Here is a 26164-nt window from a genome sequence, read left to right as displayed (position 1 = left end):
ATTAGGCTTGTGGTTAGGGTTATGGTTAGGTGTGTGTTGGGGTTAGGGTTAGGGTTGGGATTAGGGGTGAGTTGGGGTTAGGGTTGTGGTTAGGGGTGTGTTGGGGTTAGGGTTAGGGGTGTGTTGGGGTTAGGGTTGTGATTAGGGTTATGGCTAGAGCTGGGATTAGGGTTATGGATGTGTTGGGGCTAGTGTTGGAGATAGAATTGAGGGGTTTCCACTTTTTAGGGACTTCAGGGGTCTCCAAACTCAACATGGCGCCACCATTGATTCCAGCCAATCTTGCGTTCAAAAAGTGAAATGGTGCTCCCTCCCTTCCGAGCCCCGACGTGCGCTCAAACAGTGATTTACCCCACATATGGGGTACCAGCATACTTGGGACAAACTGGGCAACAACTATTGGGGTCCAATTTCTCCTGTTACCCTTGTGAAAATAAAAAATTGCTTGCTAAAACATAATTTTTGAGGAAAGAAAAATTATTTTTTATTTTCACGGCTCTGCGTTGTAAACTTCTGTGAAGCACTTGGGGGTTCAAAGTGCTCACCACATATCTAGATAAGTTCCTTTGGGGGTCTAGTTTCCAAAATAGGGTCACTTGTGGGGGGTTTCTACTGTTTAGGCACATCAGGAGCTCTGCAAATGTAACGTGACGCCCCCAGACCATTCCATCAAAGTCTGCATTTCAAAACGTCACTACTTCCCTTCCGAGCCTCGACGTGTGCCCAAACAGTGGTTTACCCCCACATATGGGGTATCAGTGTACTCAGGACAAACTGGGCAACAACTATTGGGGTCCAGTTTATCCTGTTACCCTTGTGAAAATAAAAAATTGCTTGCTAAAACATCATTTTTGAGGAAAGAAAAATGATTTTATTTTCACGGCTCTGCATTACAAACTTCTGTGAAGCACTTGGGGGTTCAAAGTGCTCACCACATATGTGGATAAGGTCCTTGGGGGGTCTAGTTTCCAAAATGTGGTCACTTGTGGGGGGTTTCTACTGTTCAGGCACATCAGGGGCTCTGCAAAATTAACATGATGCCCACAGACCATTCCATCAAAGTCTGCATTCCAAAACGTCACTACTTCCCTTCCGAGCCCCGACGTGTGCCCAAACAGTGGTCCCCCCCCCACATATGGGGTATCAGCGTACTCAGGACAAATTGGACAACAACTTTCGGGGTCCAATTTCTCCTGTTACTCTTGTGAAAATAAAAAATTGCGAAATAAAAAATAATTTTTGAGGAAAGAAAAATTATTTTTTATTTTCACGGCTCTGCGTTATAAACTTCTGTGAAGCACTTGGGGGTTTAAAGTGGTCACCGCACATCTAGATTAGTTCCATGTGAGGTCTAGTTTCCAAAATGGGGTCACATGTGGGGGAGCTCCAATGTTTAGGCACACAGGGGCTCTCCAAACGCGACATGGTGCCCGCTAACGATTGGAGGTAATTTTTCATTCAAAAAGTCAAATGGCGCTCCTTCCCTTCCGAGCCCTATCGTGTGCCCAGTGATTTACCCCTACATGTGAGGTATCACTGTACTCAGGAAAAATTGCCCAATACATTTTAGGATCCATTTTATTCTGTTGCCCATGTGGAAATGAACAAATTGAGGCAAAAAGAATTTTTTTGTGAAAAAAAGGTACGGTACTTTTTCATTTTTACGGATCAATTTGTGAAGCACCTGGGGGTTCAAAGTGCTCACTATGCATCCAGATAAGTCCCTGGGGGGTCTAGTTTAAAGAATGGGGTCACTTGTGGGGGAGCTCCAATGTTTAGGCACACAGGGGCTCTCCAAATGCGACATGGTGTCCGCTAACGATTGGAGCTAATTTTTCATTCAAAAGTTAAATGGCGCTCCTTCCCTTCCGAGCCTTGCCGTGTGCACAAACAGTGGTTTGTGACCACATATGAGGTATCGGTGTACTCAGGAGATATTGCCCAACACATTTTAGGATCCATTTTATCCTGTTGCCCATGTGGAAATGAACAAATTGAGGCTAAAAGAACATTTTTGTGAAAAAAAGGTACTTTTTCATTTTTTACGGATCAATTTTTGAAGCACCTAGGGGTCTATGCATCTAGATAAGTTCCTTGGGGGGGGGGGGGGGTCGGGGGGGTCTAGTCTTGTGAGACCGCTAAGTCATTTGGGTAATTTCGCAATGCATCCTGTGAACGGAAGATGGCGGCAGCCGCGCGCCTATCGCCGGAGCTCCGCTGGACCCCACAAGGTGAGTATATAACTTTTTTTATTTAACTTTTTTTTTTAACAGGAATATGGTGCACACACTGCTGTATACTACGTGGGCTGTGTTACATACCGTGTTGCTCTTTGCTGTATACTACATAGGCAGTGTTATATACTATGTGGGCTGTGTGATATACTCTGAGGTCTGTGCTATATATTACGTGGCCACTGTTAAATACTGTGTGGGCTGTGCTATATACTACGTGACTGGGCAATATACTACGTGGCTCTGTGCTGTATACTACGTGACTGGGCAATATACTACGTGGCTGGGCAATATACTACGTGGCTCTGTGCTGTATACTACGTGGCTCTGTGCTGTATACTATGTGACTGGGCAATATACTATGTGACTGGGCACTATACTATGTGACTGGGCAATATACTACAGGTCTGCGCTGTATACTACATGACTGGGCAATATACTACGTGGCTGAGCAATATGCTACGTGGCTGGGCAATATACTACGTGGCTCTGCTGTATACTACGTGGCTCTGTGCTGTATACTACGTGGCTGGGCAATATACTACGTGGCTGGGCAATATACTACGTGGCTGGGCAATATACTACGTGGCTGGGCAATATACTACGTGGCTGGGCAATATACTACGTGGCTCTGTGCTGTATACTACGTGGCTGGGCAATATAATACGTGTCTGTGCTTTATACAACGTCGCTGTGCAATATACTACGTCACTGGGCTATATACTACGTGACTGGGCAATATGCTACGTGGCTGGGCAATATACTACGTAGCAGGGCAATATATTACGTGATTACGTGATATTACGAGATAGAAGGATTGAGATAGAAGGAATGAGATAGAAGGAATGAGAGAGATAGATGAATAGATAGAAAGAATGCGATAGATAGAAGGAATGAGAAAGATAGATCTATATAGACAGACTAGATGGTGGCCCGATTCTAATGCATCGGGTAGTCTAGAATATGCATGTCCACGTAGTATATTGCCCAGCGACGTAGTATAATGCCCAGTCACGTAGTATATTGCCCAACCACGTAGTATATTGCCCATCGACGTAGTATAATGCCCAGTCACGTAGTATATTGCCCAGCCACGTAGTATATTACCCAGCGACGTAGTATATTGCCCAGTCACGTAGTATATTGCCCAGCCACATAGTATATAGCAGAGCCACGTAGTACGGTATATTGCCCAGTCACGTAATATATCGCCCTGTCACGTAGTATATTGGCCAGCCACATAGTATATAGCAGAGCCACGTAGTATATTGCCCAGCGACCGAGTATATTGTCCAGCCACACAGTATATTGCCCAGTCATGTAGTATATTGCCCAGCCAAGTAGTATATTGCCCAGCACAGAGCCACGTAGTATAGAGACTTAAAAAACAAACAAAAAAAAAAACATATACTCACCTTCCGAAGGCCCGTTGAAGTCCTGCTATACTCACCATCCGCCGCCTTTACCGCTCCTCGGGACGCTCCCGGGATCGCTCCATTGCAAGCGTCAGCTTCCGGTCCCAGGGCTGGTGTGAGCAGGACCTATGATGACGTCGCGGTCACATGACCGTGACGTCACAGCAGGTCCTTGTCGCACACCAGCCCTGTGCCGGAAGCTGCCGCTTGCAATGGAGCGGTCCCGGGAGCGTGGCGAGGAGTGGTAAAGGCGGCGGAGGGTGAGTATAGCAGTTTTTTTTGTTTTATTATTTTTAACATGACATTTTTACTATTGATGCTGCATGGCCAGCATCAATAGTAAATAGTTGGGGACACACAGGGTTAATAGCAGCGGTAACGGAGTGCATAACACCGCGGGCCGTTACCGCTGCCATTAACCCTGTGTGAGCTGTGAGTGGAGGGGATTATGGAGCGGGCGCCGGGCAGTGAGTGCAGGGGAGTAGGGGAGGGACTAATCGGACTGTGCCCATCGCTGATACTGCTGATCAGTATTGTGGTCTAAGGGGTATCGTTTCTCCTTATGGAGAGTGACATACCATCTCTGGCTTGTCAAGGTAAGGAGGCTTATTCGCCGTGCAATGCTCCTCTGGGAAATATAATATGCAAATTGCCTCTTCTGAGAAAAAGAGGACTTAAACTCTATAGCGCCACCTGTTGGAGGTAGCGATCCTACAAGTCACAATCAACTCTTTAATGAGTCGTGCAATATGACTTAGGATAAAAGCCAAAATAGTATCTCAATTCGCAGACAAGGTGTTTCGGGCTGTTGGCCCTCATCAGTGCGAAGCATGAGAACTAATTTGGCTAGGTGAGAGGCTCTGGACTGGGGTCTAAGGGGTATCGTTTCTCCTTATGGAGAGTGACATACCATCTCTGGCTTGTCAAGGTAAGGAAGCTTATTCGCCGTGCAATGCTCCTCTGGGAAATATAATATGCAAATTGCCTCTTCTGAGAAAAAGAGGACTTAAACTCTATAGCGCCACCCAGTCCACAGCCTCTCACCTAGCCAAATTAGTTATCATGCTTCGCACTGACGAGGGCCAACAACCCGAAACACCGTGTCTGCGAATTGAGATACTATTTTGGCTTTTATCCTAAGTCATATTGCACAACTCATTAAAGAGTTGATTGTGACTTGTAGGATCGCTACTTCCAACAGGTGGCGCTATAGAGTTTATGTCCTCTTTTTCTCAGAAGAGACAATTTGCAGATCAGTATTGTAGCATTCAGTCACTATGTGGTGGTAATATGTGGTCTGGACATGGTGTGGTGGTATTTGTTCCTTTTATGTGCTATTATTTGGTCACTATGTGGTGGTAATTTGGTGTCTGGTCATGGTGCGGTGGTATTTGTCCCCTTTATGTGGTATTGGTCATTTTAAAAATTGAAAAATAAATAAAAATATACCTAAATTGTATTGGATATTTTAACAAAAATGTTTAACAGGTTAGAGTACGGTAGGGCCCGACCTTATCGTGGTGTCGGTTCGAGGGGTGGAGCCTTGGCGGAGTCTCAAGGGGGCCCCGAAAATGTTGCCAGTATGGGGCTCTGAAATTCCTGGAGGCTGCTTTGTAGATAGATCTATAGATACACACATTTGTTGTGAAATTTCTCCTAAGTACCCCAATACCCTATATGTGGGGGAATACTACTGTTTGGGCGCAAGAAACAGCTTGAAAGGGAAGGAGCGCCATTTGACTTTGAATGTAAAATTTACTGAAATAATTAGGAGAGCCCCTGATGTGCCTATACATTGGAAACCTCTCAATTGACCCCATTTTGGAAATTATAACCCTTTGAGAATTTATCTACAGATGTAGTTTTGACTCCATAGGTGTTTTCCAGAAACAGGCAGCAGCGGATGATGCGGAGTTAAAATTGCAAACTGCCGTGTAGTGACCAGTACGCTGTAGTCACCAGTACTTCATACCCAGCTCATGCTTCTGGAGACACTCACCTATAAATTAGGCAGGCTCTCATCACTACAGAAATGCCAACCATGTGAGTGCTAAATGTGGTTTAGGTACACTATGGCTCAGGAGCAAGAGGGTGCATTTGGATTTGGGAGTGGCGAATTTGTTGAATTTCTTTTGGAGTGCGAGGAGCCATTTTGCTTTTCCAGAGCCTTTCTTTTACCAGTAGTGTGGAAGCCCCTATGATGATCTGATTGTGGGCATTGCCCTCATAAGGTATAAAGCAGCCCCCCACAGAGTATACTGTAGCCCCCTCATAGTGCATAATTTTGCGCCCTCATAGTATGGTGTAGGCCCCCAAAATATAATGCAGTCCTCCGAGAACATAATGCAGCCCCACACAATATAATGCAGCCCCCCCACAGAAGATAATGTAGCCCCCTCAAAGTATAAAGCAGCCCCCCTCATAGGGTATTATGCTGCCCCCCTCATTGGGAATAATGCAGCCCCCCCATAGGGTATAATGCAGCCCCCCTCCACCCCATCATTGTCCTCATCACCACCTTCATCATTGCTTTCTCACCCACCACCCCATCATTGCCCATTTCAACACCTCCATCAATACCTCCCCCATCGTCCTTTCCACCACAATCATCATTGCATTTTCCCCCACCACCTCATCATTGCCCATTCCACCACCTCCATCATTGCCTCCTCCGCCACCACCCCCTTGGCACCACCATCAACATTGCCTTCTCCCCCACCACCCCTATCACTGCTCTCTCCATCACATCATTGCCAATCTCCAATACATGCATGTCCAATACACACACAGCACAGCACCACTGTCACACACACAAAGCACCGCACCACATATACACGCACGTATGCAGACAACGCACCACTCACCTCTCCGAACGTTCATCGCACTACATCCCGGCAGCATCTTCGTCGCTGGCAGCATTGTCTGAAACAGCCGCGTGCTGATTGATGACGTCATCCAACTGCGCTGTGTCAGACAGGAAGCGCCGGGCAAGAAGAAGGAAGCCATCATATCCCTGCAGCTATGCTCCGCTGCCAAGCTGCAGGGATCACTCCCTGCCCGCCGATTGCCCTCAGGGTTAGCCGCTCTGCAGGGGCCCACCTCCTGGGCCCCGATGCAGCCGCACCGGCTTTACATGCGGGCAGTGTTATCCTCAGCCTGCGGCTAACACTGCCCGCTATTAAAGTGAAATGAATGTTCACTCCTCTCCATGCCCATGGGGGCTTGGGGAAGCGTGAATATTCATTTCCCTTTAGCAGCAGGGACAGGCTCCTGTCTCCAGCTGCTGCTCCGCTGGCAGCGGGCAGGCCCCCTTGACTCAGGGGTCCCATAGCAGCTGAGTATGCCACTATTAGTGACATGCCACTGGCAGCTAAGCAGCTGCTGGCCAGTATGCCAGCAGGTGTCAGTGCATGGGCCCACCGGAGAATCCTCCAGTGGGCCAGTCCGACCCTGGACAGCGTGCTCTGTATTGCATCAGCAAGTCATTGAATAACAGGTTCCTATTTTTATTTTTTATGCATGTACTGGAGGCTACAAAATTTTTAGCATGCAATTGGGCTTCATTAAAAATGTCAGTTTGGCTTTTAGGCTAACTTCAGATTCGGCATTTTTGCTGCGTTTTTTTCTGCAGCAAAACTTGAGTGCTTGACAGGAAAGAAGCTGCAGCAAAAGCGCAGGTTTTGAAGCGTTTTTGGTGTGTGCTTTCATGCGTTTTTTTCCATTCAATGCAATTAGAGAGAAAAAGCTGAAAAAACGCTGAATGAAGGCTCTAAGTTGAAAAAAAACATGCAAAGCACAAATCTCTTAGGCTTTGCTGGTACTATGAAATGTAGCTGAAAATTGGCATAAAAAAAAACGCAGCTAAAAGGCGCAGTGTGTACTTCTAGGATTTTCATTTCTCCTGCAAATTCAACTTTGACGTGGTCGGAGGTCATAAATCAGCTGAGAGAATCGCCAATATGTTACATTATTTGTATAAAAATTATTTCTAACCATCCATAAAAAACAAACCACCATTTTTCTTAACACACATGGACATCATGCACATACAAGAATTACACATTTTATACACAAAAAAATATAAAGAATATCACGTACTTTGAATTCTCCAGTTTCATTTTAAGTAAATCCACATAATAGACGTCATCACCTTGAACCAAAACATCAATATCCATCTTTGACTGGCCATTTTCATAGGACTGCAGCAAAAGAAAGTTTTAGTTAAAACTGATCATTACACTGGTCAACGCAATTTTTCTGGCCAAAGGTTTTAAAACATATTTTAAGTCCATTTTGGCTGCTGATTACGAATATGAACTCAGTTTTGGGCTATCACATCAGGAAGTAGGTAGTGAGGAGGCATTAAATAAATACAAAAAATTAAATAAATTCTGTAAAAAGCAAATCAAGGCAGCAAAGATTGAGACAGAGGGACTCATTGCCAGAGAGAGTAAAAATAATCCCAAAATATTCTTTAACTACATAAATAGTAAGAAACTAAAAAATGATAGTTTTGGCCCCCTTAAAAATAGTCTGGGTGAAATGGTGGATGAGGAAAAAGCCAATATGCTAAATAACTTTTTTTCATCAGTATTTACAAAAGAAAATCCCATGGCAGACAAAATGACTAGTGATAAAAAATCCCAATTAAATGTCACCTGTTTAACCCAGCAGAAAGTGCGGCGGTGTCTAAAAATGACTAAAATTGACAAATCTCCGGGCCCGGATGGGATAGACCCTCGAGTACTGCAGGAATTAAGTAGAATCATTGATAGACCATTATTTTTAATCTTTAAAGACTCCATAATAACAGGGTCTGTACCACAGGACTGGCGTATAGCAAATGTGGCGCCAATATTCAAAAAGGGGACAAAAACTGAACTCGGTAACTATAGGCCAGGAAGCTTAACCTCTACTGTGGGTAAAATCCTGGAGGGCATTCTAAGGGATGCTATACTGGAGTATCTGAAGAGGAATAACCTCATGACCCAGTATCAGCACGGGTTTACTAGGGACCGTTCATGTCAGACTAATCTGATCAGTTTCTATGAAGAGGTAAGTTCCAGACTGGACCGAGGGAACCCAGTGGATGTAGTGTATATGGACTTTTCAAAAGCTTTTGATACGGTGCCACACAAAAGGTTAATACATAAAATGAGAATAATGGGGATAGGGGACAATATGTGTAAGTGGGTTGAGAGATGGCTCAGGGATAGGAAACAAAGGGTGGTTATTAATTGAGCACACTCTGACTGGGTAGCGGTTAGCAGTGAGGTACCACAGGGGTCAGTATTGGGCCCTCTTCTTTTTAAAGGGAACCTGTCACCCCGTTTTTTCAGATTGAGATATAAATACTGTTAAATAGGGCCTGCGCTGTGCGTTACAATAGTGTATGTAGTGTACCCTGATTCCCCACCTATGCTGCAAAATACATTACCAAAGTCGCCGTTTTCGCCTGTCAATCAGGCTGGTCAGGTCGGGTGGGCGTGTTCACAGCGCTGTTTCTTCCTCAGCTTTACGTTGGTGGCGTACGCATGTTGAAGTGACTAATCCACTGTGGGCACGTGAACAAGCAGCACGCGATCCGCGCTATCAACCCCTGTCATCGGTGGGGGCGGCCTTCTTCCTGGGGCCGCGCGTGCGCAGATGGAGTGCTCTGCTGCACGGGGCTTCAGGAAAATGGCCGAGGGATGCCGCGCGTGCGCACAAGAGATCGCGGCGGCCATTTTCCCAAAGCCGAGATGCAATCTCGGCTTTGGGAAAATGGCCGCCGCGATCTCTTGTGCGCACGCGCGGCATCCCGCGGCCATTTTCCTGAAGCCCCGTGCAGCAGAGCACTCAATCTGCGCACGCGCGGCCCCAGGAAGATGCCCGCCCCCACCGATGACAGGGGGTGATAGCGCAGATCGCGCGCTGCTTGTTCACGTGCCCACAGTGGATTAGTCACTTCAACATGCGCACACCACTACGCCACCAACGTAAAGCTGAGGAAGAAACAGCGCTGTGAACACGCCCACCCGACCTGACCAGACTGATTGACAGGCGAAAACGGCGACTTTGGTAATGTATTTTGCAGCATAGGTGGGGAATCAGGGTACACTACATACACTATAGTAACGCACAGCGCAGGCCCTATTTAACAGTATTTATATCTCAATCTGAAAAAACGGGGTGACAGGTTCCCTTTAACATATTTATTAAAGACCTTGTACGGGGCATTCAGAGTAGAATTTCAATATTTGCAGAGGACACTAAACTCTGCAGGGTAATCAATACAGAGGAGGACAATTTTATATTACAGGATGATTTATGTAAACTAGAAGCTTGGGCTGATAAATGGCAAATGAGCTTTAATGGGGATAAATGTAAGGTCATGCACTTGGGTAGAAGTAATAAGATGTATAATTATGTGCTTAATTCTAAAACTCTGGGCAAAACCATCAATGAAAAAGACCTGGGTGTATGGGTGGATGACAAACTCATATTCAGTGGCCAGTGTCATGCAGCTGCTACTAAGGCAAATAAAATAATGGGATGCATTAAAAAGAGGCATAGATGCTCATGAGGAGAACATAATTTTACCTCTATACAAGTCACTAGTTCGACCACACTTAGAATACTGTGCACAGTTCTGGTCTCCGGTGTATAAGAAAGACATAGCTGAACTGGAGCGGGTGCAGAGAAGAGCGACCAAGGTTATTAGAGGACTGGGGGGTCTGCAATACCAAGATAGGTTATTACACTTGGGGCTATTTAGTTTGGAAAAACCAAGACTAAGGGGTGATCTTATTTTAATGTATAAATATATGAGGGGACAGTACCAAAGACCTTTCTGATGATCTTTTTAATCACAGACCTGAAACAGGGACAAGGGGGCATTCTCTACGTTTGGAGGAAAAAAGGTTTAAGCATAATAACAGACGCGGATTCTTTACTGTAAGAGCAGTGAGACTATGGAACTCTCTGCCGTATGATGTTGTAATTAGTGATTCATTACTTAAATTTAAGAGGGGACTGGATACATTTCTAGAAAAGTATAATGTTACAGGGTATATACACTAGATTCCTTGATAGGGCATTGATCCAGGGAACTAGTCTGATTGCCGTATGTGGAGTCGGGAAGGAATTTTTTTCCCCAAGGTGGAGCTTACTTTTTGCCACATGGGTTTTTTTTTGCCTTCCTCTGGATCAACATGTTAGGGCATGTTAGGTTAGGCTATGGGTTGAACTAGATGGACTTACAGTCTTCCTTCAACCTTAATAACTATGTAACTATGTACAGTGCCAGAACATCAGAACCCTCTATATGTAACTCCATTTTACAAACCACACCTCTCAATGAATTCATCTAATGGTGCAGTGATCACAGTGTCACAGTATTTTATACTTTTTTAGTTTTAGGCCCAAATTTTACATTTTCACAACGGAAAAAGGGTAAAAATGGCACCAAAAGTTGTCACACAATTTCTGCTTTACCTGGAAACCCTCTATATGTGGCTGTACAGTACTGCTTAGCCACCTAGTAAGGCTAGGTTCACATTTGCGATTGAGTCCACAGGGTATCGTCCGCCACCACAAAAGCATGCAAATAGAATTTTTTATCCGCATGAGCTTACGCATGGGTTTGCGCTTTTTATGCGAATGCATTTGATATTTCCAGGAGGGCGTGTCTAAATCAGTTCCTGGACATGCGCAGTCTGTAGTACGCAAGAGCAACGAAGGCATGTGTACGCAAAGACATGTGTATGCATGCGTTCCCATAGACAGTAACGTACTCATCCGCATGTCTGCGGATATTTGACGGAAATTTGTCGCCTCAAAAATTCCAACATTGTGCATTAGCCGCGCACCGCCACAGAAAAACGCATGCATAAGCAAACGCGGGCGAAGGCATGCAAATGCATGCACCTGTGTCTACAATGTTAAAGATAGGAAATCAAGACGCACGTGGATGTATGCGTCAAACGCTGTGGCACAACCGCAAATGTGAAACCAGCCTAAGGCCGGTTTCACACGTCAGTGGCTCTGGTACGTGAGGTGACAGTTTCCTCACGTACCGGAGACACTGACTCACGTAGACACATTAAAATCAATGTGTCTCTGCACATGTCAGCGTGTTTTCCCGGACCGTGTGTTCGTTTTGAAAACACAGAGACATGTCAGTGTTCGTGGGAGCGCACGTATTACACGGACCCATTAAAGTCAATGGGTCCGTGTAAAACACCTACCGCACACGGATATTGTCCGTGTGCAGTCCGTGTGCCGTGCAGGAGACAGCGCTACTGTAAGCGCTGTCCCCCCCGCGTGGTGCTTAAGCCGCTAATCATTTCTTCTCTCCAGCATCGTTCGCTGGAGAGAAGATATGAATTTTTTTTTAGTGTTTAAAAAAAAGATTCCTGTCCCCAACCCCCTCCCACCCCCCGCTGTTAATAAAATACTTACCCGGCTCCCTCGCTGGCGCTGCTTCCTTTCCTCGCCGCAGCTTCTCCTGTATGAGCGGTCACGTGGTGCCGCCCATTACAGTGATGAATATGCGGCTCCACCCCTATGGGGTTAGTTTTCCATCAGGCAGGATCAGGCGAATTTTTGAAAAAACGGATCCGTTGCAAATAGTGAAAAACTAATGCAACTGATCTTTTTTTTTTTTTTTTTTTAAAGAGAGCGAATGGAAAATGTGCATAGTTTGAATGGAAACATGCATGAAAAAACGGAATCGGAGGCCGGATTCATCATTTCACATCTCAGTTTCATAAGTTTTTCGAAGGATCAGTCGGTGGGTGTTTTTTCACCAGACAGAAAAAAAAAACGTTCTTCTGTACGTGTCCTATGTCCGCTGGCTATTTTGATGGATCCGGCAAAAAACGGATGAAACATGTGGGCATTAGGCGCAATCCGGCGTTAATACAACTGAGAAAAAAACGGATCCGGCGAAAAAAAGGATTTTTTTTTTTCAAAACTCGCCGGATTGTGCCTGACAGCAAACACATGATGTGTTAAAGTAGCCAGATAGATACATGGATAGATATATCTATGTATCTACAGATACGGTGAATGGCGTCCTCCATGTGGCACATGAGCCCCCACAGTAGAATGTAAAGTAAGTGTAAGAACATTTTAAAATGATAAATAATGAGCGATTAGGATAAGAGGGACATTTGTTTACAAAATAAGCACATAGGAGCACATAGCACTTTGCACTGTAGCACTTTATATTACCGGTTTATGATGATGAGATGAAAATTAAGCACTGTATGATATGAATTTTTATTGGCTGTAATCATTGGTGGGAGTACTATAAATATGCACTCATTTGTACCACCCATTGCTTGAGAAAGGCTCAGCCCGAGCCGAAACGTCGCCCTGAACAGTGGGTTGATTAAATCCTGCACGTTTAACACTGCTAACCTGGAGTGCTGCCTCTTTTTTGCCATATATTGAACCATTTGGATATATGGACTGTTATCCTGGGGCCCTGCACCTGAAGATAAGTAGACATTGTGCTGTTCCCTTCTTTCTTTATACAGATATATCTATCTATAAACATATCTATACATAGATATTGCCATAGTTATATCTATAGATATATCCATAGTTATATCTATAGACATATCCATAGATATCCATGTATAGATATATAGATTTATCCATAGATATATCCATAGATATATAATAGCAAGGCCGATGTTGATTAATGAACATAAAAAAATAAATAAAAACACACAAAAAAAATGGCGTGGGAGCCAGAGGGGGAAAGCTGATGGCTGGGGGCCAATATTTGTAGCCTGGGAAGGGGTTAATACCCATGGATCTTCCCAGGCTATGAATATCAGCCCGCAGAGGTCTGCGTAGCCTTTACTGGTTAGTGTTCAATATCCCATATTGAATCAGGAGCCCCATATAATGCTCCATAAAATTTATGATGGCCCCATAAGATGCTCCAAATTAATATGCCCCATATAATCCTGCATAAAAGGTTAATAGTGGCCCCATAAGATGCTCCATAGACACATTTGCTTAATTTAATGCTGCACAAATGTTGATTATGGCCCCATAAGATGCTCCATAAAAGATATTTGCCCCATATACTGCTGCACAAACATTATGGCCCCATAAGATACTCCATACATACATTTGTACCATATAGTGCTGCACAAACGTTGATTATGGCCCCATAAGATGCCCCATACAGACACTTGCCCCATATACTGTAGTGCTGCACAAACGTTATGGCCCCATAAGATACTCCATACAGACATTTGCCCCATATAATGCTGCACAAACGTTAATAATGGCCCCATAGGATGCTCCATAGACACATTTGCCCAATTTAATGCTGCACAAATGTGGATTATGGTCCCATAAGATGTTCCATAAAGATATTTGCCCCATATAGTGCTGCACAAACGTTATGGCCCCATAAGATACTCCATACAGACATTTGCCCCATATAATGCTGCACAAACATTAATAATGGCCCCATAAGATGCTCCATAAAGATATTTGCCACATATACTGCTGCACAAACGTTATGGCCCCATAAGATGCTCCATACAGACATTTGCCCCATATAGTGCTGCACAAACGCTATGGCCCCATACAGACACTTACCCCATATAGTGCTGCACAAACGTTATGGCCCTATAAAATGCTCCATACAGACACTTACCCCATTTGCTGTTGCTGCAATAAAAAAAAAAAAAAAAAAAATCACATACTCACCTCTCCGTCGCTCAGGCCCCTGCTCCACGTTAAGGCGCTGCTCCATCTTCAGCATCTTATGCACTGACGTTCAGGTAGAGGGCGCACACTAACCACGTCACCGCGCCCTCTGACCTCAGCGTCACTGCAGAAGACGCAGAAGACGGAGCAGCGTCGGAATGAGGAGCAGGTGAATATCGCGCAGCACTGCGCTCCCCCCCCCGTTATACTCCTGGTGCTGTGCAATCCCTGCTTCCCGGCGCCGCTGCTTCTTGCTGTACTGAGCGGTCACCGTTACCGCTCATTACTGTAATGAATATGCGGCTCCACCCCTATGGGAAGTGGAGACGCATATTCATTACTGTAATGAGCGGTACCATGTGAACGTTCAGTACAGGAAGAAGCTGCCGGCGCCGGGGAAGCCAGTGACGTGCAGGGACCACGCCAGGAGCAGGTAAGTATAATTAGACAGCCCCCGCTCCCCCTCCCCCGCCGACCTCTGTATATGACTCGAGTATAAGCCGAGAGGGGGACTTTCAGCCCCCCAAAAATGGGCAGAAAATCTCGGCTTATACTCGAGTATGTACGGTAATTCGTATTGGAATATCTGAGATTCTTGTTGACACATAATTGTTTCACCTGATGGCAAGTACTTCCAGCAGCTCAGGGGCACTGCAATGGGAAGCCCTTGTGCCCCTTTGTATGCAAATTTGCTCCTGGGCGGGTGAGAGAAAACGGTATCTTTGGTGAGACTGGCACTGAGGGAAATGAGAATGCACTTCTCTGGTTGAGGTTCATTGACGACGTGTTCATCATCTGGAAGGGCACGGGTGACTTGTGCTCAATTTGTCTCCAAATTGAATGTGAATACTATATATAACGGGGTCTACTGTGCTGTATTACCTCTTTCAGCACCCCCCGTGATTCAGGAGGTCCACTCTGCTTTTGCTGGATTCTGAATGAAGGACCATGGCTGGAATTCCTTGATTACATGGGAGCATATAAAAGCTGACTGCTACTCCACGTATTTCAAGTCTAAAAGAACACACTTTATTCACAGCAAACAGAATGTATAACACAGATACACAAAGCAGGCCAATAGAAAAAAACAGGCCAGACATACATTACAATAGCCGCAGGGGGCCGGAGCCTGCTGGTATTTTACTGTGGGAATTACAAAGGTGGGGGAGGTCAGAAGGAGAATATCTTGTCCCCACTGCCCAGGGATGCAGCCTGTGGACTGATGCATTTCACATGGAACCTATTATACATAATATATATAGCATAACATATTCTTGGTGCTGCGGTTCTGTAACACGGCTCCCCTTTTCAGCGACGCGATCGGCATACACAGTCTGATCCTTAATGGATCGGTTTGGGGATGACAGAAGTTTATGGGGTTGGTACAAGTTCCGTTTGTCGACTTAGTCCATCGGCATTACCGTTTTGTTTGCCGGGTCTGTAGTGGATGGTGAAGTCCAGAGGTTGTAGGGCTAAACTCCACCGCAGTAATCTGGCGTTGTCTCTGGAGACCCGATTAAGCCAGACTAGGGGATTATGGTCCGTTAGGAGGGAAAACTGTCGTCCATACAAATATAGTTGTAACTTTTTGAGTGCCCATACTATTGCCAAGCACTCCTTCTCGATGGCCGCATAGCTCACTTCACGGGGCAGTAGTTTCCGACTCAGGTAAGCTGCCGGGTGTTCTTGGCTGTCCGGCCCGACTTGGCTTAGTACTGCCCCCAATCCAAACATAGAAGTGTCTGTGTGAACCAGGAAACCTTTAGTTGGATCAGGTGCGGCCAATACAGGGGTATTGGTGAGAGCGTCCTTTAGCTGGCGGAAGGCTTCCTCACACTCTGGGGTCCAGCTTACCTGGCGGGGTTGGTTCTTACGGGTCAGATCAGTGAGGGGCTTGGCCACGCTGCTGTAATTGGGAACGAATTTCCTGTAACACCCCGCTGTCCCTAGAAACGCCATGACCTGGGTTTTAGTGCGTGGGGTGGGCCATTTGGCTATGGAGTCAATCTTGGCTGGTTCTGATCGCTGTTTCCCACTTCCCACCCAATGCCCTAAATATTGAACCTCTGCTTTGCCCATGTGACACTTGTTTGGGTTCAGGGTGATTCCGGCCTGGTGGATCCTGTCCAATACCGTCTCTAGGTGATTTAGATGTTCTTCCCATGTCGCGCTGTAGATGGTGATGTCATCCAGGTAGGCACACGCATAGTCCTGGAGACCATCCAGAAGCCGGTCAGCCAGACTCTGGAAGGTTGCCGGGGCAGTCTTCATCTCGAATGGCATAACTCGAAACTGGAATAAGCCAAACGGGGTGACAAATGCCGACTTAGGAATAGCATCAGGACTAAGGGGAATCTGCCAGTAGCCTTTGCATAGATCGATGGTGGTCAAATACTTTGCCCCCGCCAGCCGGTCTAACAACTCATCCACACGCGGCATGTTATACGCATCGATCACTGTTTTCTCATTGAGCTTACGATAGTCTACACAAAACCGTGTAGTCCCATCCTTCTTGGGCACTAACACTACAGGGATGCCCAGGGATCTGACTCTTCAATGACCCCTAAACGCAACATCTCTTGTATCTCGTCGCATCCCTTCTCGTACAGACTCAGGGAAGCAGAACGGGGGTTGTCGCAGGGGGGTCTGATCCTGGGTCTCAACCTTGTGTTGTGCCAGGTGAGTGTACCCGGGTTTTCCCGAAAACATCCCCTGTCGCTGCCTCAACAACTCCTCCGCCTGCTGTCTCTCCCGGGGACCTAAGTCTTCACCCCAGTGTACCTGGTCCCATGTTTTAGATGGAGTCCTCTCCCCTAAGACATACGGCAAGGGAAGTCCGGCTAAATCCTCTGCTTCAGGTGCACAGATGGCCACTACCTCTTCAGGGCGCTCCCGATAGGGCTTCAGCATATTCACGTGGAACATGCGGATAACCCTGGGGTCGTCAAAATCGGCGACATTATAGGTGGTGTCGGCTATTTTCCCCACTACCTGGTAGGGCCCCTGCCAAGCAGCCTGGAACTTGTTCTGCCTGGTGGGCTCTAACACCAGGACCTTCTGCCCTATTTCCAAGGTGCGCTCTCTGGCCCTCCGATCGTACCATACGCGCTGGCGCTGCTGGGCCACCTGCATGTTCCCACGTACAGCCTGGGTCAGCTCCTGTAGGCGGTCCCGGAATTCCAGCACATAGGGTACAATAGGAACCCCTTCTATGATGCCCTCCCCTTCCCAGTGTTCTAGTACTAAGTCTAGGGGTCCCCTTTCCCGTCTCCCGTTTACCAGTTCGAATGGGGAGAACCCCGTGGATTCTTGGGGCACCTCTCGATAGGCAAACAGGAGGTGAGGCAAGAATTTCTCCCAGTCCCTGTAGGTCCTGGTAAAAGTCCCAATGAGTTGTTTTAACGTCCCGTTAAAGCGTTCACACAACCCATTGGTTTGCGGGTGGTACGGGACTCTTTTAATGGACTTTACGCCGCACAGCTTCCACAGTTGGTTGGTCACCTCTGCTGTAAACTGGGTACCCTGGTCTGAGATAATCTCTCGGGGAAATCCAACCCGTGAGAAAACCTGGAGCAGGGCAGCCGCCACCGTCTCTGCCTGTATGTTAGCGAGCGCAAACCGCCTCTGGATACCGTGTGGCATAATCTACCACTGTCAATATATACCTTTTCCCTGACGGACTGGGTTTGGCTAACGGCCCTATCAGATCGACCGCTACTCGGCTAAATGGTTCCTCCACAATGGGGAGGGGGCGTAATTTGGCCTTGCATCGATCTCCCCTGTTGCCAATGCGCTGGCAACTGTCACAGGTCTGGCAGTATTGATGAACATCATAGGTTACCCCCGGCCAAAAGAAGTTTTGTGTCAGACGATGCCTGATGCGACTGACGCCGAAGTGCCCGGCCAAGGGTATGTCATGAGAGATTCGCAGTAACTCCTGCCTATACTTCTTGGGAACTACCAGCTGTCGTATTATAGTGGGGCTCATCCTTGTGTGATGCTGCTCTGTGATCCGGTAGAGGAGTCCCTGCTTCCATATAAACTGTTCCCCTTCCAGTACCCCTCTCCCTTCCTGTGCCTTCCCACGATATCCCTCCAATGAAGGATCCTCAAGTAACTCCCTCTTAAATTCATCTGGAGTGGCCCAAGAAATGTGTCTGGCTATGGGAATACGTGTAGGGCTGGGATGTCTTACCTGGGCCTCATCTGAGTGTGATTCCACCTCCGCAGCTCGAGCTTGTCTTTGGGTGGTCACAGGATGTGTCTCAGCCAGAGGGGTAACCGAGAAGGCAGACAACATGGCCCCAAGTCATTTCCCAGCAAAACGTCTGCAGGCAAATCCTCCATCAAGCTGACCTCAACAAGACCATCCCCAACTCCCCAGTTCAGGTGAATCCTGGCAGTGGGCAGTCGCTGTATGGCTCCCCCTGCTACACGGACTGCCACTGTCCGGTCCGTCTTCTCTTGGTCCCGGACGAGATGAGGCTTCACAAGGGTCAAAGTTGCTCCGGAATCTCTTAGTCCCTGCATGCGTTTCCCATTAACCCACACGACCTGTCGATGCTGTTGATTATCTGCCCGGGCTGCCTGCACGGGGTCTACTTCATGCAGCACTTCCTCCATGTCTTCCACCCCTTGGTTAGTTGTAGCCCCCAATGCCGGGTCAGCTTCGCCTTGGTAGCAGTGTACAGCAGCCCGGCGGAAGGTAGCTGTTCCCGCCTTTGGCCACTGAGTATGCTGAGTCCGGTTGGGACATTGTCTTTGCAAGTGGCCCAGCTGACGGCAGGTGTGGCATCGCGCCCCAGGGGAACTGTGGTAGGCCGGGTTTCTAGCTGATCCCCCTACAATCTTCGGTGGATTGGGGCCCTCCAGGTCCATGGGCGGACCCCTATTGACCATCTTTGATCCGGACAACTGAGGCCTCCTGGCGTAATGATGTTCATCGGCCAGATGAGAGGCTTCCTCAAGAGTCATTGGCCGCCTGTCCTGAAGCCATTCCTGTGTCTCGGGGTTTGGTCCATTAAAGAATCGTTCTAACAAGAAAAGCTGGAGGACGTCCTCCTTAGTGGTTGCTTGGCTCCCTTGTACCCATGGTAGCAGTGACCGCCGTAATTTACAGGCCCATTCAGCGTGGGTATCGGTTACTCGTTTTATAAGTCCGTGGAACTTTTGGCGGTATGCCTCTGGTGTCAGCGCATACCGGGCCAAGATCACTACTTTGATCCGCTCATAGTCCATACAGTCCTCATCAGGAACCGTGCGATAGGCGTCCGCTGCCCGGCCTGTCAGCTTGCTGGACAGAATTTGAACCCGTTCCTCCGGCTTCACTTGATGAAGGGCACACTGCCGCTCAAAGTCCTGCAAAAAGCCATTAATGTCTTCCTCTGCCTCCCCAAACTGTCGGAAGGCATTATACTGGATCTTTTTGTGGCTTACTGTTGAAGGTACCTGGGCGGAGGCCAGAGCTCCCCTTGCTCGCTGACTCTCCTCTCTGCCATCTCCATCTTGGCCAGCTCCACGCAGGGTTTGGGCCATAGAACGCCAGTCTGTTCTTTAAATCCCTCTGGAATTCAGTCTCCTCCACGTTCACATTGGGGGGCGCTGCACTGTCGTGTTCCATGATGGCTGCTATCAAATCCGCTTTTGTTTTGTTGCTGGCGATTAACCCTCGGGCTTCCACCAGATCTTTTAGTGTAGTCCTCTTTACCTTCTGGTAGTTGTCTTCCATTCATTCCTTTCCTCCTGTAGAAGGGGTATCACATCCCGCTGTCTGCCACCAGTGTAACGGGGTCTACTGTGCTGCAGTACCTCTTTCTGCACCCCCCGTGTTTCAGGAGGTCCACTCTGCTTTTGCTGGATTCTGAATGAAGGACGCTGGCTGGAATTCCTTGATTACATGGGAGCATATAAAAGCTGACTGCTACTCCACGTATTTCCAGTCTAAAAGAACACACTTTATTCACAGCAAACAGAATATATAACAGATACACAAAGCAGGCCAATAGAAAAAAACAGGCCAGACATACATTACAATAGCCGCAGGAGGCCGGAGCCTGCTGGTATTTACTGTGGGAATTACAAAGGTGGGGGAGGTCAGAAGGAGAATATCTTGTCCCCTCTGCCCAGGGATGCAGCCTGTGGACTGATGCATTTCACATGGAACCTATTATACATAATATATATAGCATAACATATTCTTGGTGCTGCGGTTCTGTAACACTATAGGCCTCACTTTCACTTTTGAATTGAGTGTATGGAGACTCGCTTTTTGGACGTGTTGATTGAAAGGATGGCCGATGGAACCTTGGGCACCAGCACATACAGGAAATCCACTGCGACTAACTCCCTACTTAGATTGCCATCCCATGGCCCAAAGGAAGGGAATTCCAAAAGGGCAGTATACACTAATACGTAGGAACTGTTCAAATATGGACAGTTTTAAAAGGCAGGCATGCGATCTGCACAATGGATCTTTTGAAAACGGACATCTTGATGGTGTCTTGAGCGAGGCCTATAAAGGGGTCCAAAAGAGGGATAGAATGGAGTTGTTAACCCCATCTCCTGTTAAAAATGATGAATTTTTGGGCCTTCGTTTTATAACAACTTTTAATAATGGTGCTAATGAATTAAGACAGATTTTGATGAAACACTGGGCAATTCTAAAAATGGATCAAAACATTGGTGATTTACTACAAAGTTTTCCTCAAATCACATTCCAAAAAGGTAAATCACTGAAAGATCGTCTGGTGAAAAGTTACTTTTCTCAATCCCCACAGATACCCTAGCAGCAGGCTAGCTTCTAAAGTCATTGGATGCTACAAATGTAGTGGATGTTCAGCATGTAAAAAATATTAGAGATTAGATCTTTCATTAACTGTAGAAGCGAAGGGATTATCTACATGGCTATCTGTACATGTGATCTGATATATGTGGGCAAAACGATTACAGAATTTAGGAGAGTAGGGGAACATCGCAGATATAGTGAAAAAAAGAGACTCCCCTGGCTAGACGCTTAAATCTTGCTCATGGTGGTGATATCACTTCAGTTAAACTTATGGGAATTGAGAATATTAACAAACCAGTACATGATGGCGATTGGGACAGACTGATTTTACAACACAAAACAAGATGGATTTAATCGCCTTGGATCCATGTTCCCAAGAGGTCTGAATGAACAGCTTTCCTTTTGTCCTTTTCTTTGAAATGTAAGGTATAAAAAGGGCCTTCGAGTTAAGGAAAGCAGTCTTTTGAGTGGGGGCGCCACTGCGTAGGTTTTAGGGTGCCAACCCCCGCTGACAGGCAGGGTGGATAAAAATCATTAGGGTTTTTAAAAGGGACAGTGAGTTTTCTATTCCTGTCACCTTTCTTTTTTCCTTTATTTCCCTAATGTGTAATAGAGTGATTATTCTGTTCCTGCTGGTGCCCCTGGTCATTCTGTCTTCTGTATTTACCATTTTTTCAATAATTTTTTCATTTATTCTTTGATCTTTGTTTAATGCCTTTGACCTCTGTTCATGTGGTATTTCGGAAAGCCAGCCGAAATTCCTCTGAATAAGGATACTGATTAACAGTGTTAATCGGTATGAGTCTCATCTTTTGGGCCATTTAGATATATGTAAGCCCTAGAATGGGATTGATTTCTGTAGGACACAATTTGAGAATGCATTTTTCCATTAGCCGAGATCAATCAGATACGTCTACATAAGGAGTTTGGTATGAATGTGCTATTAAAGACTCTGTAGGGATAGGTTTATTTTTTATATAGGATGATTATTCCTGTGGTTTAAAGTATAGGCCAAATTGCCGTTTATGCACAATATGCATTGTTCTAATATGTGCTTGGGTATAATTGAGCCCACGCATGCGCAATACAATACATAACCCGAATGCGTTCCACCGCTGTGCGGTTCACGCATGCACATTGCGATAAATGTACACAGGAAAGAATGAAGTAGCCGGATGGATGTCTTTGCGTTCCATAGACCGGAAGTCCGGGGTATAATGGAAAAGAGGTATGGCTCTGTGAGCGCGCTTGCTTGATATCAGCATGCATTCCACGATGGTGTGTTGTTTTACGAACCCACAGAGTGATCTTCAGTGACCAATGAAATGTGAGTATTTGGTTTGTACAGCATCATGATTGGCCTCCTGCTTGGTGCACTATTCTGATAGCTGCGCCCAAGCAGGAAATGGATATGCATGCTTTTTTTCATCATATATGGATTATATAAAGAGGCATTTTGAGTGGAATCCCCATTATGTGAGGCTCAGAGTGTAAGAAGATGACTGGACACTCCAATTGCTGACTGCCATATCCCCTGATGATTCCAATCAGTAAGAAACGCATAGGGAGGCTGTGCGGTCTAGTAATGGTTTATTGAATACCATGAAAAGTCCTTGAGGATTCTTACCCATCAACATTTAGGCTTGGTTCCCATTGCGTTAATGGGAACGCGCTAACGGACAGCGTTGCACGGCAAAATTAACGCCGTGCAACGCGTCCGTTAGCGCGCCCATTCACGGCAATGGGAACGCGCAGCACTAGCGCGTGCCATGTTCGGCACGCGCTAGCGACGCGCCGGTGTTTCCTGGCGCGCCGCGGACGCTGCTTGCAGGACGCGGCCACATTAAAAACATTGCGCTAGCGCTAAACGGGTTGCACTAACGCAATGTGACCCTAGCCTTATGTGTGTTCATCTTTCAAAATTTGCATCTGCGACCAGACTGGTGAGATTGTTCTTATTGCTTAGACATACAGTACAGACCAAAAGTTTGGACACACCTCATTTAAAGATTTTTCTGTATTTTCATTACTATGAAAATTGTACATTCCAGCGGCGTCCATCGTTCGCTAGAGTGGAAGCCTATGGGCGCAGGTTCCGTCGCTGTCCGACTTTTCGACGCAGCAAAAAAACGTTACTTTGTCCGTCCTCTCCAGACGAATCCAGTGACGGATTCTGTTTTTTTACACCGAGCATACTCCAAAACTGTATTTAGTAGCCAATTGGCCAGACAGTCAAACGGATCCTTTGAAAAAACGGAAGAAACGGATGAAAAAAACGGATGCGACGGAATGCAACGGATCCGGTTTTTCTGTTTTTCACTATTTTTGACAAATCCATCGCGACCACGGATTTTGACTGACACCAGAAGACTGAAGTGTGAAAGAGGCCTCAGCAGGATTGTGCACAACAGTGTCAGATTGATGCCGTTACACTGAACAAAATGATACCTGGGTTGATGAAATCCGTCTTCTGGTTGTTTTTAAATCTCTATTTTCAGTTTGCAGTTAATGAGATTCTTGTGCCCTAAGGCGTGGTTGGTGTATGTGGTGCTCAGATTAGATATTAACATAGTAACATAGTAACATAGTTAGTAAGGCCGAAAAAAGACATTTGTCCATCCAGTTCAGCTTCTATTCCATTATAATAAATACCCAGATCTACGTCCTTCTACAGAACCTAATAATTGTATGATACAATATTGTTCTGCTCCAGGAAGACATCCAGGCCTCTCTTGAACCCCTCGACTGAGTTCGCCATCACCACCTCCTCAGGCAAGCAATTCCAGATTCTCACTGCCCTAACAGTAAAGAATCCTCTTCTATGTTGGTGGAAAAACCTTCTCTCCTCCAGACGCAAAGAATGCCCCCTTGTGCCCGTCACCTTCCTTGGTATAAACAGATCCTCAGCGAGATATTTGTATTGTCCCCTTATATACTTATACATGGTTATTAGATCGCCCCTCAGTCGTCTTTTTTCTAGACTAAATAATCCTAATTTCGCTAATCTATCTGGGTATTGTAGTTCTCCCATCCCCTTTATTAATTTTGTTGCCCTCCTTTGTACTCTCTCTAGTTCCATTATATCCTTCCTGAGCACCGGTGCCCAAAACTGGACACAGTACTCCATGTGCGGTCTAACTAGGGATTTGTACAGAGGCAGTATAATGCTCTCATCATGTGTATCCAGACCTCTTTTAATGCACCCCATGATCCTGTTTGCCTTGGCAGCTGCTGCCTGGCACTGGCTGCTCCAGGTAAGTTTATCATTAACTAGGATCCCCAAGTCCTTCTCCCTGTCAGATTTACCCAGTGGTTTCCCGTTCAGTGTGTAATGGTGATATTGATTCCCTCTTCCCATGTGTATAACCTTACATTTATCATTGTTAAACCTCATCTGCCACCTTTCAGCCCAAGTTTCCAACTTATCCAGATCCATCTGTAGCAGAATACTATCTTCTCTTGTATTAACTGCTTTACATAGTTTTGTATCATCTGCAAATATCGATATTTTACTGTGTAAACCTTCTACCAGATCATTAATGAATATGTTGAAGAGAACAGGTCCCAATACCGACCCCTGCGGTACCCCACTGGTCACAGCGACCCAGTTAGAGACTATACCATTTATAACCACCCTCTGCTTTCTATCACTAAGCCAGTTACTAACCCATTTACACCCATTTTCCCCCAGACCAAGCATTCTCATTTTGTGTACCAACCTCTTGTGCGGCACGGTATCAAACGCTTTGGAAAAATCGAGATATACCACGTCCAATGACTCACCGTGGTCCAGCCTATAGCTTACCTCTTCATAAAAACTGATTAGATTGGTTTGACAGGAGCGATTTCTCATAAACCCATGCTGATATGGAGTTAAACAGTTATTCTCATTGAGATAATCCAGAATAACATCCCTCAGAAACCCTTCAAATATTTTACCAACAATAGAGGTTAGACTTACTGGCCTATAATTTCCAGGTTCACTTTTAGAGCCCTTTTTGAATATTGGCACCACATTTGCTATGCGCCAGTCCTGCGGAACAGACCCTGTCGCTATAGAGTCCCTAAAAATAAGAAATAATGGTTTATCTATTACATTACTTAGTTCTCTTAGTACTCGTGGGTGTATGCCATCCGGACCCGGAGATTTATCTATTTTAATCTTATTTAGCCGGTTTCGCACCTCTTCTTGGGTTAGATTGGTGACCCTTAATATAGGGTTTTCATTGTTTCTTGGGATTTCACCTAGCATTTCATTTTCCACCGTGAATACCGTGGAGAAGAAGGTGTTTAATATGTTAGCTTTTTCCTCGTCATCTACAACCATTCTTTCCTCACTATTTTTTAAGGGGCCTACATTTTCAGTTTTTATTCTTTTACTATTGATATAGTTGAAGAACAGTTTGGGATTAGTTTTACTCTCCTTAGCAATGTGCTTCTCTGTTTCCTTTTTGGCAGCTTTAATTAGTTTTTTAGATAAAGTATTTTTCTCCCTATAGTTTTTTAGAGCTTCAATGGTGCCATCCTGCTTTAGTAGTGCAAATGCTTTCTTTTTACTGTTAATTGCCTGTCTTACTTCTTTGTTTAGCCACATTGGGTTTTTCCTATTTCTAGTCCTTTTATTCCCACAAGGTATAAACCGCTTACACTGCCTATTTAGGATGTTCTTAAACATTTCCCATTTATTATCTGTATTCTCATTTCTGAGGATATTGTCCCAGTCTACCAGATTAAGGGCATCTCTAAGCTGTTCAAACTTTGCCTTCCTAAAGTTCAATGTTTTTGTGACTCCCTGACAAGTCCCCCTAGTGAAAGACAGGTGAAACTGTACAATATTGTGGTCGCTATTTCCTAAATGCCCAACCACCTGCAGATTTGTTATTCTGTCAGGTCTATTAGATAGTATTAGGTCTAAAAGTGCTGCTCCTCTGGTTGGATCCTGCACCAATTGTGAAAGATAATTTTTCTTGGTTATTAGCAGAAACCTGTTGCCTTTATGGGTTTCACAGGTT

At 45.8% G+C, this 26164-nt stretch overlaps 1 protein-coding gene across 8 annotated transcripts in view; it reads right to left on the bottom strand.

The window, feature by feature from the left end:
• Positions 1-26164, bottom strand: part of SPDL1 (spindle apparatus coiled-coil protein 1) — a 582388-nt gene that overhangs the window by 185172 nt on the left and 371052 nt on the right. For all 8 annotated transcript variants that reach the window (XM_069763905.1, XM_069763907.1, XM_069763910.1 and 5 more), the window contains one exon: positions 7748-7848. In XM_069763905.1, coding sequence (XP_069620006.1) covers positions 7748-7848 — 101 coding nt within the window. The remainder of the gene's footprint in view (positions 1-7747; positions 7849-26164) is intronic.

Source organism: Ranitomeya imitator, chromosome 4 (genome assembly GCF_032444005.1).
Source record: "Ranitomeya imitator isolate aRanImi1 chromosome 4, aRanImi1.pri, whole genome shotgun sequence".
NCBI lineage: Eukaryota > Metazoa > Chordata > Amphibia > Anura > Dendrobatidae > Ranitomeya > Ranitomeya imitator.
The sequence above is the reverse complement of the archived record's forward strand: the minus strand, read 5'-3'. Positions and strand labels throughout refer to the sequence as shown.